Source organism: Nothobranchius furzeri, chromosome 4, assembly GCF_043380555.1.
Source record: "Nothobranchius furzeri strain GRZ-AD chromosome 4, NfurGRZ-RIMD1, whole genome shotgun sequence".
Taxonomy (NCBI): domain Eukaryota; kingdom Metazoa; phylum Chordata; class Actinopteri; order Cyprinodontiformes; family Nothobranchiidae; genus Nothobranchius; species Nothobranchius furzeri.
The window spans coordinates 54,031,935-54,047,716 of NC_091744.1; the positions used below are offsets into that span (position 1 = coordinate 54,031,935).

The 15,782-nt window shown below is 42.1% G+C and overlaps 1 protein-coding gene across 3 annotated transcripts in view; it reads right to left on the minus strand.

Moving 5' to 3' along the window:
- Nucleotides 1-211: 211 nt before the first annotated feature.
- Nucleotides 212-15,782, minus strand: part of LOC107388356 (transcription factor SOX-6) — a 40,265-nt gene continuing 24,694 nt past the window's right edge. For all 3 annotated transcript variants that reach the window (XM_070550275.1, XM_054732794.2, XM_054732793.2), the window contains exons 6-9: nucleotides 11,929-12,037; nucleotides 11,164-11,334; nucleotides 6,217-6,430; nucleotides 212-753 (exon numbers count right to left, since the gene is read on the minus strand). In XM_070550275.1, coding sequence (XP_070406376.1) covers nucleotides 414-753; nucleotides 6,217-6,430; nucleotides 11,164-11,334; nucleotides 11,929-12,037 — 834 coding nt within the window. In that variant the 3' untranslated portion in view covers nucleotides 212-413. The remainder of the gene's footprint in view (nucleotides 754-6,216; nucleotides 6,431-11,163; nucleotides 11,335-11,928; nucleotides 12,038-15,782) is intronic.

The following is a 15,782-nucleotide window of genomic DNA, read 5'->3' on the forward strand; positions in this document are numbered from 1 at the left end:
AGCTGTCAAAGAGCAGCGTGTAAGGCTGAAAACTCATGCACGCTCTCAACAAACCACACAGTGACGTGTGTGTATGTTGCTATTTTGTTCTAGTCCCATTTACCCCGTCGTCTAACGCTTTTTTCAAAAGATTGTCAAAGAGTGGGAAACCGAAGCTCATTGTCAGCTGGATGTCTAATGATTGTTGAGGTTGTGCTCCTGGGACGGCCCCTCCCCCGTCTGCCTGATTGTCCAGCAGGTGACAGACAGCTCCGACAGGTTTTGTGCAGGTCTGTACAGTTCAGATCTCAGCTGGACGCGTTCGGTCAACGGTGTCGTGAAAGTGTGCCTGAAGGTCTGTTATAAACTTTCTTCACCATTTGTCTCCATGTAAAAGGACAGTTTTCCTTTGATGTGTGGCACCCTACTGGTGCTCAGTTAGCGCCGACAGCCTCCCGTGTTTCGCGGTCGCTGCTATAGTCTGATTTAGGCTCATCTTCATAGTCCTCGTACATGTCCATATCATCATCTCCGTTGGTGGGGTCACCAGGCAGATCCAGGGCTCCCACCCCGCCTCCGTTGCTGCCTCCACCAGGCTCAGACTTCACCCCGTATGTGCTCTGGATGACTGGGATGGTGGGTTCAGGGCTGACTGAGTTGCTTGAGCAGTCTGAGGTCAGATGTGGGGATGGTGTGGCTGTTGCCATGGTTATTGCACCTGGATAAACTCCTACACCTCCTGGACTGTTGCTGAGGGAAATCTGTGGCTGGGGCCTGAAGAACCAAAGAAACGAGAGAGAAGACGAGGAATAAAGCATTAAGAACAGGTTAAAACCAGCAGACGAGTTTAAAATAAAAACCAAAACTATAAAGTATGTGTGACATGAAACACCAGGATAAGCAAAGGCAAGTTAGTTTTTCTGCCTATTGGTCTCAAAAGGTTTTTGTTTTAACTTACCAGTATAGAAAAGTGAGAGTGACCAATAAATGTCTTTGCGTTCATAATATGTCACAAATCAGGACTACCCACCCACCGATTATACTGAAGCGACATGAAATGAACAATAAACTGATTTAACAAATATGTGCATTCCTCTATGAAAGTTCAAAGGGAACATGTTTTGGGGTTAACTTTGTAAAACTACTTTAACTGGATTGATAGGCTAACAGCTAGTCTGAGCAGTTGATGTAACGATTATTGTATCATTCAATTAAATCTTCATATTTTAGACCATTTATACATGAATAATCCATGAAAAATCCTAATATTTACAAACAATTTCACTAAGCTAGCAAACCAGTGGAGAAACGGTTTAGCTAGTCTTTACTATGCTACATGATCTGCTGTACTTAGCCCCCCAAGAAAATGATGCTAACTCAAAGAATATTGTCACAGAGAGAATCAAAGTACTGAAAAAAATAACAAAAGTGGGAATTATTCCAAGTTATTTTATCATCATCATCATCATCATCATCATCATCATCATCACCTATAGAGCACTATTCAGTCACCTCAGAGGGATAAAACCAAAGTACTGAACACTACATGGAAGCAAGAGATCAAACATATTAGAGGGAAACAGTGTCTATGAAACCATGACACAGTAGTCTGTAAAATGCACCTTATTTGCAGATGATACAACTTTTTACTATTCAGGAGATAATGTTGAGCAGATGATAGAAGTGATACAAACAGAGATGACAAAAATTAAACTAAGGTTTGATGGGAACAAACTATCATTAAACAGTGATAAATCCTGTTTTATGATATTTAGTAATACAAATTCAAATGATGAAATTTTATTAAATATAGATGAGATTAATATTAAAAGAGTTAAAGAAGTCAAGTATCTGGGAGTCATCATTGACGAAAAAATGTCTTGGAAACTGCATATAAACAGTGTCAAAACTAAAATATCTAAAACTATTGCACTGTTACATAGAGCTAAAGGGTTGCTTGATAATAATTCATTATATTTGTTATATAACTCACTGATCATACCATACCTGAACTTGAAATCTGGGGAACAACATATAAAACTTACACAAATTCCATTTACATCTTACAGAAAAAAGCAATAAGAATAATCACAAGGAGCAACTACAGAGATCCATCCAATTCATTATTTATTGAATTAAAAACACTAAAGTTCTATGATCTGGTGGACTTCAATATTTTAAAATGTATGTATAATGCAAACAAAAGGAACGTACCTGCAGGATTAATTAAATGATTTTCAAAAAGACATAGCAAATATGATTTAAAGGGACATGAATTATTTAACATACCTAGACATCGGATACTCGTAAAGGAACATTGTGTCTCCATAAATGGAGTTAAATTGTGGAATAAATTGAATACTGAACTCAAGAATGCAAAAAAAAATATTGACTTTCAAAAAAGAGATAAAAAATAAAATGATTAACTTTTATAGATCCGTTACATAAATGTGTGAGAGGAGGGGGGTGGGGGGGATGAAAGGGAAAAAAACCTAGTATGTATTCGTATGTGTATATATGTATGTATATAGATCTATAACTTAATGCTTCTTTCTGTGTAAATTGTTTTCTTTCTTTTTTTTTCTCAAATTCATGGGTTGAGATTTTGTCGGCCAACAAGTCCAGGAACTATATTGTTCAATTTCTTTAAGAATCATATGATTATTTCATTTGTATTAATGCTATTTTAGTTAAAAGGGGCAGACAACATAAGTTTTTCTTCTTTCTGTCCCCTTTTTCATTTTGGCTTGCAGCAATTTAGTTCTGTATTTTTATTTTAATGTCAATAAATGAAAATAAAAGATTGGAAAAAAAAGATCCATCCATCCATCCATTTTCTATACCAGCTACTCCACACAGGGTCACAGGAGGCCGGTGCCCATCTCCAGCAGTCTCCGGACAAGTATCATAACTTCTTTTTAAAAAGGCAGCTTCATTGCTCATAGGATATTAAAGCAAACATGTAAACATGAGTCTTGAACCTAGTTCTAAAATCTTGAAGTGACGGAGCTTATTGCGCATTCAGCGACAACGAAGACAAAGAAATCCATCAGTGAGACTTTTAATTCTGAAACGTCAGCCAAGTGTTGTAATACCAGACTGCATAGGCTGCTAAAGTCCCAGCATAGCATCTTTGTAAGCATAATCTAATGACATAAAAGTTTTCCATGCAAGCTGAATAAGCGGGATTTGCTTACTTTATTTCACTTTATACTTTAAAACTAAAGAGCAGTACTTCTTATTGAGTGTAGCATGCCCAAACATGGAACTCGAGTTGCCATCTCACAGTAGCATCAAGCTAATTAGTTGGTTATGATATAGATGGAACGAGAGTAACTGCACATCACTCAAAAAGGCCCTCTGGCTGCTCAAATCCACCACATCAAACAGGAAAATTGCTCACGTTTCCCACCCAATACTTTCCTGCCCTCTGTCTGCTGACGCTAATTCAGCTGCATTCTCTGACTCACTCATTTTCACATTAAATCAGCTCAGGTTCAGTTGAGTGGAATGTGCCAGAAATGCGCTGTGTAGCTTTAACTGAAAGTCCAGGCTTGGAGAGTCAGAGCGTTTTTACATTTACTTGACCACACACAGTAAATGTGGCGTACAGCCACTGACGTCTGCCTCTTTCTCCTTCATTCCCTCTCAAACATCTGCTTACATTTCATATTCCACTCTGTCTGTCTCCAGTTTCACTGCCCGCAAGCACCCAGCATTGTCCTAATTTAATAAATGACAAGCTATTAAAAATCGCTCCTATTCAAGCTGCGGCCTCTGCTAAACCCATCTCAAACGCGGCCCACTGGGATGGCTTTAAACACATCCACGAGTTCCACGACAATGCCACAGTTTTTCTGTTCTGCACGCGCTACCATTTAAAAAATAACGTGCTTTGGCAAATGTTGAAAGATTCTGCAGATAGAGTCTTGCAAGGTTCCAAACCTTTCATGAGGAGCTTGTAAACCCTGGTGGTCAGTCCACAATCCTTGACCACACAAAGGAAAAGAATCATCCAGTCCGGGAGATTTGCTGCTCTGCATTTTGTTAATCGCAAAAACAATCTCAGACACCGAGATTTCTTTTTCTAGATCCTCATCCAGATCTGCACTCACAGAGTGTTGAAGAAAAGCCTCCAGATCGTCATCAGAGAAGGTTGATTCAGACGAAAATAATCAACAATAACATCGACTAAAGCATGATTGATTGCCATAATCATTTTCTGCATGCACTCGCCTGTCCATCTCAGCATGCATCTTTACCTAAAAACTCAATAGATGGTGAAATAGTAAAATGTCAACAAGCTGGCATTGGACCGTTGTTATTTTCTATTTTTACAAATGATTCATCATTTATGATAGAGTGTGCCCCAATCGTATTATATGATGATGACTTGACATTATATGTGGCAGAAAGGAATTTGGAGGAATTAAATTCAATATTGAAAAATGAATTAAGGTTAGAAGGTTGGATCAATGAAAACAAGTTAGTTATTAATGTTGAGAAGACTAAATGTATGGTTATGGGATCATCTCATTTGTTGAGAGAACCTGTATTGACTTTGGGAAATGCCCATAGAGCAAGTAAAAGAAGTGAGGGTTGCTTGGTCTAATTGATGAAACGCTCAGCTGGAACAGTCAAGTAAAGCAGATCTGATTGAAAATGGGGAAGAACGTGGCAATGGTTGGGAATGGTAAGAATTGTCTTCCATATTTAAGTAGAAAATTATTAGTTGAATCAATTGTTATGTGTCACATGGACTATTGTGCAGTAATTTGGGCTGCTACGACAGACGCTAACTTTGGGGCAGCAGTAGCTCAGGTGGTAGAGCGGGTTGCCTCATGATCGGTCGGTCATGGGTTCGATTCCAGCTCCCGCCAGGGGTATCCTGCTGTTGTGTCCTTGGGCAAGACACTTCACCCAACTTGCCTGTGTTAGTGGTGGTCAGAGGGGCCGACGGCGCCAAATGGCAGCCTCGCCTCTGTCAGACCTCCCCTGGGCAGCTGTGGCTACAAGTAGCTTACCATCACTAGCAGTGTGTGAATGTAAGAGTGTGTGAAAGCGTCTTTGGGTGTCTAGAAAAGCGCTATATAAGTTCAATGCATTATTATTATCATTATTATTAACTTAATTAAATGACAGGTAGCACAAACTAAGGCAGCTCGGTTGATTTTGAGTTGTTTATTTAGAAAGAGCTGTGAATACTGAACTGGCATGGATGTGTGTAAGGAGTAGATAAAAGTATTTACTTATAGCATGTATTAGGAATATTATAAATACACAAACACCAGACCTTTTTTTAATCAGCTGACGTTCTTTAAAGATGTTCACCAACATGATACGCGTCAAGCTGATGGTCGTTTTATGTTGCCAGCTAGTCGAACTCATTTTCTTCAGAGGTCGGTATTTTATAGAGCAACGGTGGATTGGAATGGTTTACCACAATTGTTGAGGGGTCCGTTACAAAGGAATGATTTTTGTAAGAGGTTGAGATTATTTATTTGAATAAACCCGTTCGACATGAGTTGGAAGAAGATGTGAACTTTATGTTTTATTTACTTTATGGTTTAATTGTTTATTTTAATGTCTATTGTATGTGGAGAAACTGTGTTTTCATGTTGCTGTGAGATGTATTATATTTTGTTATTGTTGTGTATTCTTATAATGGAGATGAATATTGTAGATGAAAATGGGTTGTTTGCTTGTGAGCCCAGTGCTGATGCATTTCTTATGTTTACTTGATGATGATATGACCCCAGGAAGAATAGCAACTCTTTTAACAGTGGCTATTGGGGATCTTAATAAAAACAAAGTAATAAATTTCATCACCGACACCGTTTGGAATTTGTTCTACAAGAAAGTTTGTGTTTAGGGTGAAGCATGGAGTTTCTGGATGCCTGCAGCAGCCCTCTTGCCCTCAGCTCACCAAGACACGTCTCCTGGCCTCACACAAAAATATGTGAACCCACTGAAGTGCATGTTCCTCACACCAGATGGGTGACAATTGATCTTTGAGTAAGAAAATGACTCGTGGTACAACATCTCTGGTTATCAGTTGTTCTTCCTTCAGCTATAGGAACGGGCTCTGATGATGTTGGTTTCAGAGTTTTAGGATTCTTTAGGTAAAATCCTTTTCTGTAGCTTTAAGCTGAACAACCACGTGTCTGTAAAGGTTGCAGTGACATTACGAACCAACGTCTCAGAACAGGGTTAGGGTCAGTGTAACCCTAAACTCACCCCACAAAAAACTGTCTCATCTCCTGACGCCGTGAGCGCATCAACTGCTTGTATTCTCCGATGCGCAGCTTCTTGCCGTCGATGATGCAGGTTCTCTTGGGTCGGGGCTTGTACTTGTAGTTGGGATATTTCTCCAAGTGGATCTTGCTTAAGCGGGCTTGTTCCTCGTAGTATGGCTGCTTCTCCTGATTGGTCATGGCTTTCCAGCGGGAACCTGGATCATGGAATAGAAAATTGTTTAGTTTGTGTTAGAATGTAAAATAATTTAAAGCCTATGCATATTTTCAGAGGCCAAAGTCCCTGGCTTTAGGGTGTGGTAACACACTTGTAGAAAAAGGATCAACTTAAAGAAAGGTGTTTCTTCTTTTCTACTGGTTTCTTCATCTTAAAGGAATCTTCCTACAGGTAACTACACCTGTCTGATAACTTTAAGGTCGTCTTGCTTCTAATCCAAGATCACAGAGGGAAGAAATAATCATGATTTCAAAAGATAAGCTTGAATAAAAAATAAATACATATATGTTGTCAAAACAGAAAAAAACTAGCATTAAACAGAAGAGGGGGGCTTCGGTTTGTCCAACACTTAAAATGTAGCTCCAGTTTTGGTCACCAGAAAGTTTTACAGCAACCCCTTCCTTCAAGAAACATCTCACATGTGGACCAAGACTACAAACAACATTGGATGTTTTGTTTACAAATTAGCTCCCATTAATACAGTTCTTCTTACTACAGTCTACAAGTTGGTACTCTGTGTTTTTCTGTTGGAACTGACAAAGCTTGTTGAAAGGGAAGCACAATTGCATCAAGGAAGCAAAGAAGTCCAGATGTCTTGTTTCTAAGCCTAATATAATTACCATGCCCTGGAGGACACCACCTCCATCACCAACCTACAGGAATGGTTAAGATAAGTGGTGTCCAATCCTGGTATTTGAGAGCCACTATCCTGTGTTTTGGGTCTTTCCTGACTCAATCATTCAATGACCTCAGGATGTTAAGTTCTACGGAAGTCCTTTTAAATACCATTCATTCAAATCAGGTGTGTTGAAATAAAGAAACCTCTAAAACGTGTAGGATGGTGGCCCTTGAGGACCAGAACTAGACAGCACTGGCTTAGAACTTTAGAGTCTATGAATAAGAAGCAAATTATACCATATTTGTTGTCTAAAATGATTTGAAGAACATTTTGTAATTGGGAGGAAAACAGATCAGTCAGACAAGCTAACAGCTAGTCAAAGTGGGGCTGTACCAGTTGTGGAACTACTGTCTGTCTGCTGGTATTAATATTTCTTCTCCTTCCCGAGCTGATGGCCTAGGTAACAAATGGAGGAGGACCCATGATATGGAGATTCCTCCTACTTCTGACACCAGCTATACGCCATGTCTGTTTGCTAATGATACATGTTGTTAGTCACGGTCGAAGGTTACCAGCAGTTGAAAGAGAGAGCAAGAGAGAGAGATAGCGCGAGAGAGAGAGAGAGAGAGAGAGAGAGAGAGAGAGAGAGAGAGACTGGCAAGGTGACCTATACCCAATGCAAAAGTAGCATAAGGTGATCTGTTTATGGCACAAAGATGCAACACAGCGCAGGTGAACATTCTGCTTAGTCCCTGGACAGAGTCTGACCCCTGAAAGGGCTGCGGACAGCGAGGTGGGAAACTTTGGAAAAACCAGCGACTCCATCCTCTAGCCCAGGGGTGTCAAACTCATTTTAGCTCAGCGGCCACATCGAGGGAAATCTAGTCCCAGGTGGGCCGGACCGGTAAATGAAAAAAAAACTTCAATTGTTTTCTTTGTTTTAATTCAATCAATATAAAACAAGGCTGGAGCCTGAGGACAGTGTAGTACAAGTACAACACCTGAAGTGTACTTGAAAATTTGAAATAAATCGATAACTAAAAAAACATTCCTTAGTGATTCAAAGAGCTTACAGATCAGATGTCTAGATCAGTTCCATGCAGCACTTAAAGTATATTTGACTCATTTTACTTTACATCTTTTAGCTTTCACCAGCACATCAATATCAGAAGTCACATCCTGAGTGGCGGCCAACTTCAGGATGTGATTCAAGTTCTTATGTGAGCCTTGAGCGCAGCTTTGTTTTATTTATACTCATTACAGAGAAAACTTGCTCACAAAGAAAAGTTTATTTTCACTCTACATTGTAAAGTATGAAAATAAAGTTTACACAACCATCTTGCGGGCCGGATTAAACCCCCGCGGGCCGCATGTTTGACACCCCTGCTCTAGCCGATAAGTGACCATCAGTCTCTGGCATTGCGTTTTGGGCCAGGCTCGGTTCACTTGATACCCCATGAAATTGCACTGAGACAAGTTGAGCTGTACTGAGTAGGCACTAATGGAAAAGCCCCATGAGTGAACAGCTCAAGTGTGGTGGTTTTCATGTAGCAGGGTTGTGTCTGAATTACATGACTAAGTAGTTTTTGGTAACCGATTTACCGGTTGATCTACGTCCCAATCCTCACCTATGGTCATGAGCTTTGGGTAATGACCGAAAGAACGAGATCGCGGATACAAACGGCCAAAATGAGTTTCCTCCGTAGGGTGGCCGGGCTCAGCCTTAGAGATAGGGTGAGGAGCTCGGACATTCGGGAGGGACTCAGAGTAGAACCGCTGCTCTTCCAGATCGAAAGGAGTCAGTTGAGGTGGTTTGGGCATCTGGTCAGGATGCCTCCTGGACGCCTCCCTGGGGAGGTGTTTCGGGCATGTCCTGCCGGCAGGAGGCCCCCGGGTCGACCCAGGACACGTTGGAGAGGTTACATCTCCAATCTGGTCCGGGAACGCCTTGGGGTCCTGCCGGAGGAGCTGGTGGAGGTGGCCGGGGAGAGGACGGTCTGGAGCTCCCTAGATGGGATGCTGCCCCCGCGACCCGGACCCGGATAAGCGGAAGAAGACGACGATGATGATGAGTAGTTTTTGGTAAGAGTAGGCGATCAGTTTCATAGTTCAGAGAGTCAGGAGAACACTCCAACCAATAAAAACACAGATTTATCATGAGCACAAGGACAGCACAAAGTACCAGAGGCCGTTTAAAACCAGGAGTGGATTTCTGTTCTGTCCCTCTTAGCAGGAAGCATGATGCATTGTGTACTTCTGGTTCCTGGTAAAGAAGTCCATCTGAACAAGTGAACAAGGCCATCACTGCAGGAACGCAGCACATCTGTGAGGCACTAACAAATGATTATACACGCGGCCTCGCTCCTCTGTTTACCAAGGTTCTTCCCAAACGCCTCTTGTACTTTAGAGAAACCGGAATCACAGATGCTTTCTTTCCAATCTGCCACCCACCTTCTCCCTAAGGTCCAGCTGTGTTTTTAGATTGGGAAGACTGTTTACGTTAAGCCAAATACACGTATGCATCTGAGTTTCGTTTTCTCTGTCTCGTCACACAAACATAATAAAAACCCAGAATAATTATGTGAAGAGCATTTTGCTAATAAAACCTCTTAATTTATGTTCAACATGAAACATTTAGCTAAATAAAATAATGTTACTGTATTAGTCCACTTAAAAGGAGATGTATAAAATATCACATTGAACTTAATTTTTTTTTACATGAAAACTGGAATTTAGGAAGCCAAACGATGAATCCAATGAATTCAGGAAGCCTTTTGCAGGACATAAAGCGCTCTTTTATAGGACCCTGCTCAGAAATCCGTGTCAACAACACCTAAGAAAAAGTGATTTGTTCATGACGCTCAGGAGGAGCATTTAGATTCAGCTGGCCACTGACTCTGCCTTGGACATTGAAGGTCTTAGGAACGTTTCAAGAACAAGCGTTTAGCTTAGCACCGTGTGAATGGATATCTGTGTTGAGGAGGTTAGAATCCACATGAATTGGGCCTGAATGCATCCATCACACTAGTCAAGGTGATACAGTGGACCTCTGTGTGGAGAGTGTAACTGGCTGGAACACACAAGTCCATCTCATAATCTACAGTTTGTTGGTAAGGAACTCTGTGACCTCTAGTAGCAGGCGAGGAACCATGTACTCCATCTGAAACTAATAGAGACATAAGTGACACGTTACTCTGGTATGAATGTGTGATGATTCTGTAGCTGGTGATCATTCTAACACTCACAGCCACGATGTTTTTGTGTGTTAGCAGATATCTCTTGGATGAACCAATGGAGGCATTTCAATGCAACTCAGAAAATCTTCTTCAAGATGGCCACAACAGCAAATCACACAGCCAAAACAAAAACTGCTAGACCTATTACATACTCACTGGCCACTTTACTGGGCACACCACTCCAACTGCCCCTTAACGCAAATGACTGTTCAGCCAGTCACAAGGTGGCAACATTTACGCATGCTGACATGATCGCTGCAGTTTACACCGGGCTTCAGAATGGGGACGAAAGGTGATTTAAGTGACTTTGAATGTGCCGTGGTCGTCGGTGCCAGACGGGCTGCTTGAGTATTTAAGAAACTGCTGATCTTCTGAGATTGTCACACACAACCATCTCTAGGTGTACAGAGAATGGTCCAAAATAGGGAAAACATCCAGTGAGCGGCAGTTCCGTGGGTGAAATGCCGTGTTAATGCCAGAGGTCAGAGGAGCATGGCCAGACTGGTTGGAGCTGATTGAATTTTGGGAATACTTTCTGGTTGCAGTGTTTTCAACTAAAAATGTGTGTTTTGACAGCTGAAAGTACCGAACACATAATCTAATGCACTAAATCCTACACACGGGGTTTCAAGAGCAGCGGTAATTCCTTCATTTGTCTTTTTTTTGTTACAACAGAACGATCTTAGTTTAAAACTGTAAAATGAATGGAAGTGGTTCATTTTTATACTTCGAGTAACTCTAACCATCATCTAAGTTTAGAATGTAGTTGGAAACATTTGAACAAGCGAGATTTTTTACTAAATGAAAAGTACAAGTGGTTCCCAAAGTAATAGCTGCAATCCGAACACCAAACCTTACCAAGGATCTTACTGATGTTGGAGTTGTGCATGTCAGGAAAGGTCTGCAGGATCTTCCTCCTCTCGTCTTTAGCCCAAACCATGAATGCGTTCATGGGCCTCTTGATGTGGGGCTCACTGTTGCTCCTGCCCCGTGCCTCCCTGAACACTCGTGCCTCTGTAATGCTACTCCCTGAGAGACAAAAAAACAATGACAATTGAGTTGTTTCTTTGCTAAGCCTCGTTGGTGCCTTCATTGGTTTGGTGGTGCTGTTGTGCAAGGCCCTCCACATCCTGTGACTATCCCATAGGCTCCTGTGTTTATTCTCTGACTCTAAACTGAATCAGTATGAGTCCTCCTCGGCTTCTCGTCCGCTGTAAACATCAGTGTTTTATATGAGAAACAGGTAGGTTAGAACACACTCACACCACATGAATCCAAAATGCATATTTTTTACATGGAATAGAAAAGTCAGCCCTGCTCAGTGTTTGAAAACAACAAAACCTTTTGGGAGGGTTCTTCTTTGACTTAAATGCTAACAAATTGAAAGCTTATGGGGTCACATTGCTGATATTAGGAGCATTCAATAACGGCTGCCATTAGACATACTTATGAGAGCTAATTAGTAATAACAAACACATGTGAATACCTGCATGAATACCAGAGGACCTCTTGACTGAGTGTCACCAAACATCACCTTCATTTGTTGCTTTGCCAAATTGTTTTTTCAAAGTCTGAACAAACTAAAAGGAAGAAGTTGAGGAGAGATTTCAAAGAGACGCTCACCATCCAGGTCCTCTGGTCTTGTCAGGTCTATGACTCGATGGACCATCTTCCCAGCATCCTCTCCGAGCTTCCCAAGGTGCTGGCTCAGGGACTCATAGTGCAGCCGCTCCTACAACAAACGAACACAGGCTGAACTTACTGAGGAGCTTTGGATATTTTACAGACATGAAAACAACATCAGTGTGTGTCCACATAAACTCAGACGACTAAGCTTGAACAGATTTGATTGGCTGATATCTGCCACATTTTAAATAAAGATCCGTTAGCCGTGTTTGTGCATGTGTATTATTACTAGCCATCCAGCTTCAACCAGCTAACTGTTTTATGTACAGTAACATGTCCACGTTAGGGCTGCACAGTGCAAATGTCTGCATTAAAAATATGACAGAGGACCACCTTAGATCAAACTATTGGCGTGGCAGTGAAATATCTAACCATTTAGCTGGAGCACTGCTTATCGGGCAGGTTCTGGTTCTGTTCATGAAGACGTTCTCTAGAAGGACATTCACAAATGCTTCAGCTTGACGTGCTGGTTAAGTGGGCATGCGTCTATAATAAGAAACGTAACTTAGTCACTGGCTATTTGTTTTTATCCTTTTGTAGCCTCAGCCAAGGCCGAATGTGATGCTGGTGGTCTCTTTTTCAGACTAATTTCATGTCTGTAAGGTCATTCAAGACCACCGCCTGTTGTTTTAGGGCCCACTGTGGGGTCTTGACCCTAACTTTGGGAACCACCCTAACTTTGGGAACCAAACGAGAAGCTCCTTTTTCACAGAAGATGTCAGACTGGTGATGCATGTTTATTTTATTTTCATTAGGCAGTTATGACATAGTTATTAACTGGAAAATACACATTGGCCAAAAGTTTAGAAATGTATTAAAAAGGGACCCAGAATCGACCTGGATGACTGGAACCTTCACGAGGATGTTGCTTTATAAAGAGGTCTGACTTCTACTGATCAGCTCAGAAAAGTCTGTCCACAGCCCAGCACTCACTGATTCCTCCAGTCTGCCCGCTGCTATGCTTTCTGGGACAACAGCTTTTTTTTAGCCTTCCAGCTAAAATTACCACACCAGGCTTCTAGATGTTGACTGAAAACATCTCATCTTTGCAGAGCAACTGCACATCCACACTCACCTCATCTCTTCCACCCTTTCTTTGTATGTTCCCCTCCCACCCCTCCTCTCAGCTCCCGTCCTTTTTCTGGTGACAGAGGCATTTTGTCTGACGCAAAGAATGGTTGCCGGGTGAAGTCATGCCGCAGTAGCTGCTGGCAGAGTTGGTGGAACTTAAGGGCCCAGTGTGTGTGTGTGTGTGTGTGTGTGTGTGTGTGTGTGTGTGTGTGTGTGTGTGTGTGTGTGTGTGTGTGTGTGTGTGTGTGTGTGTGTGTGTGTGTGTAGATGAAGAGCTGGTGCAGGCCAATGTCAGCACTACAGCAGGGCTGTAATCAGGCCCACCACAGAACATGTGCCTGGGCAGTGCCATGCTCACCACAGGAAACAACCGCCTCACAAAGGACTAAAGAAAAGAAGGACTGGGAGAGATAGAGGGAACAAAAAAAGGAAGAGAAGTGGAACGCCTTCTCTTAGGCCAGAAGGTGGCCTGGTCTGATGGTTTCCTGAGTACGTTCTACAGCACATCGTCTAAGAACAGGTTAAACAGTTAAAGGTGTTCTGATGCTCCTAGTGAATGGGACGAGAGAAAACAAAGAGGAGGAGAGCTGGGCTTTGGGCAGCATCAGCAGAGGTGGAATGATCCAAGCTGCAGATTAACAGCAGACCTAGGCCAATATTTCAAACACTCCCTGCGGTTGGTCTACTTTTGGTCTTCTTAAAAGTTCTTGTGGCAGATGCAATGAGAAGCTTTCTTCCCTTTGTTTAGTTAAGATTGAAATAGGTTTGGCCAGCATGCCTGCTGGTTTCTAACTGGATGGCTGCCTTTTGGAGTAGCATCATGAGCTTTTTCTTTTCTTTCAGCGGTCTCCATCTGTACCTAGAGCACGTAGAAAGTAGTTCCAGCTCATCACTGTGGCCTGTGAACATACTTCGTTACATGTATTTCTAAATGTAAGAGTCACCTGATTCTTTTTGTTCTGCTTGGGCTCCCTTCATCTTGGCATTCGTACCTCTCCACTGTTGCCAAGGTAACTCCACAAACTTTACTCTGAGTGTGTATTTTCACTTTTTTATAATCCACACCGTATTGAGCTCATTACCACAGTTGGCTCTCTGCCAGCCCGGCCTGCCTCCAGCTGACCCACAACCGTTTACCGTCTCCTTCTGGGCCAATCAAATCTGGCAACCTCCTACCCCCCCCCGGCTTTGGCTTCTCTGTCTTCCTTCTCTTGCTTTCCTGTCACCCCTAACCTTTTCTGTGTGCTGACAGAGTTGTCAGTCATTCCATTAAAGTTTTTTTTTCATCTCCCCTCCGTTTTTTCCCCCCATTTCTCCATTCATAGCTCTCAACTCCCCACCACTGCCCCTCCAGCCCTTCAGGCTCCTTCACCAAATAAGTAGACACTTAACAGTCTATGTGCAGGTGCCAGACTCAGCTTTGTAGACACGTCATTATAATGTATATCATCCAGTCTTCAAATGCAGCAACTTGATGTCAACCTTTAATCAAGATCTGGAGCCGTCTAAGCTGCTGGTTTCGCAGGCTCGCTTCCTAGGAAGACCAAACTGGCTGCTCATCTGCCTCCTTCCAAAGCGGCTGCCCTGCTAAACATGCTGACACTCTACCAGGGAACAGAATAAAGGCTTTTCTACAAATCTGGCCATACTAAATGAAAGTACCAAAAATGTAAATCTCTGGGTAATTCCAGAACTGTATGAAAGCAAACGTGTCCAACACCAAGCAGGACAGGATTGGGGAAAGAGCCGTTCTGGAGAAGAGGTAATAACAGAAACACAGATCCACATCCAAACAAACGTTTGATAGGATACTTTCTTTAGTTTGAATGTCTAGCTTTAAAGTATACACAATGTTTCTTAATAATGGTAGAATTAAAATTATTTTTATGTAGAAAAAGGGTCCTACACCTACCACAAAACCAAACTAAGGCTGGATGACAATCCTGCTGCGTTCTCCATGACTTGCTAGAGCAAGGATGCATTAATGTACAGCCGATGCTTTCAGCCTCCTTACATCCATATCTCACTGGTCTGTGACCAGCGCATTTCTCTCTACAATCCCTTGATGGTCTAGAAATTTCATTGTACCCTGCACAGATTCACCCCGATGCAGCAAAGCAGCTCCAGAACATAGGAGAACCTCCTCCATGTTTCTCTGTAGGGACAGCGTTCTTTTCTTGACATGCTTCGTTTTCCCGTCTGTGAACGTATGTCTCAGCAAAAAGTTTCATTGTTGTCTCATCTGCCCATGGGACGTGTGTGTTGTCAACATGTAGTTTGGTTAATTCCAGTCAGGCTTTTTCATGATTTGTTTTCAACAGTGGTGTCCTCCTTGGTCGTCTCCCACGTCATCCACTTTGATTCCAACAGTGATGGATGGTGTGATCTGACACTGATGAGCTTGAAGTTCACCTTTAGAAGTTTTCTGGGCTCTTTTGTAAGCATTCAAATAATCAGTCTCTTTGATTTGTCATCATGCAGCCACATCCAGGGAGGTTGGCCACAGTCCCGTAGAGTAAATAACGCTGTTGAAGCACGGTTGAAGAGCAATGCCTGACTTTCATTGGTTACATTTTATAGAATTTTATTTATAATCATTTTTGTCGGATTAAAGTTATTTCTGTGACCACTGGGGGGTTTTCTTACATTCACTGAAGGGTACCAGCAATTGTGTCCATGACTGAATATGCTGAAGACATTAAGAACCCATCTTTCCGTCA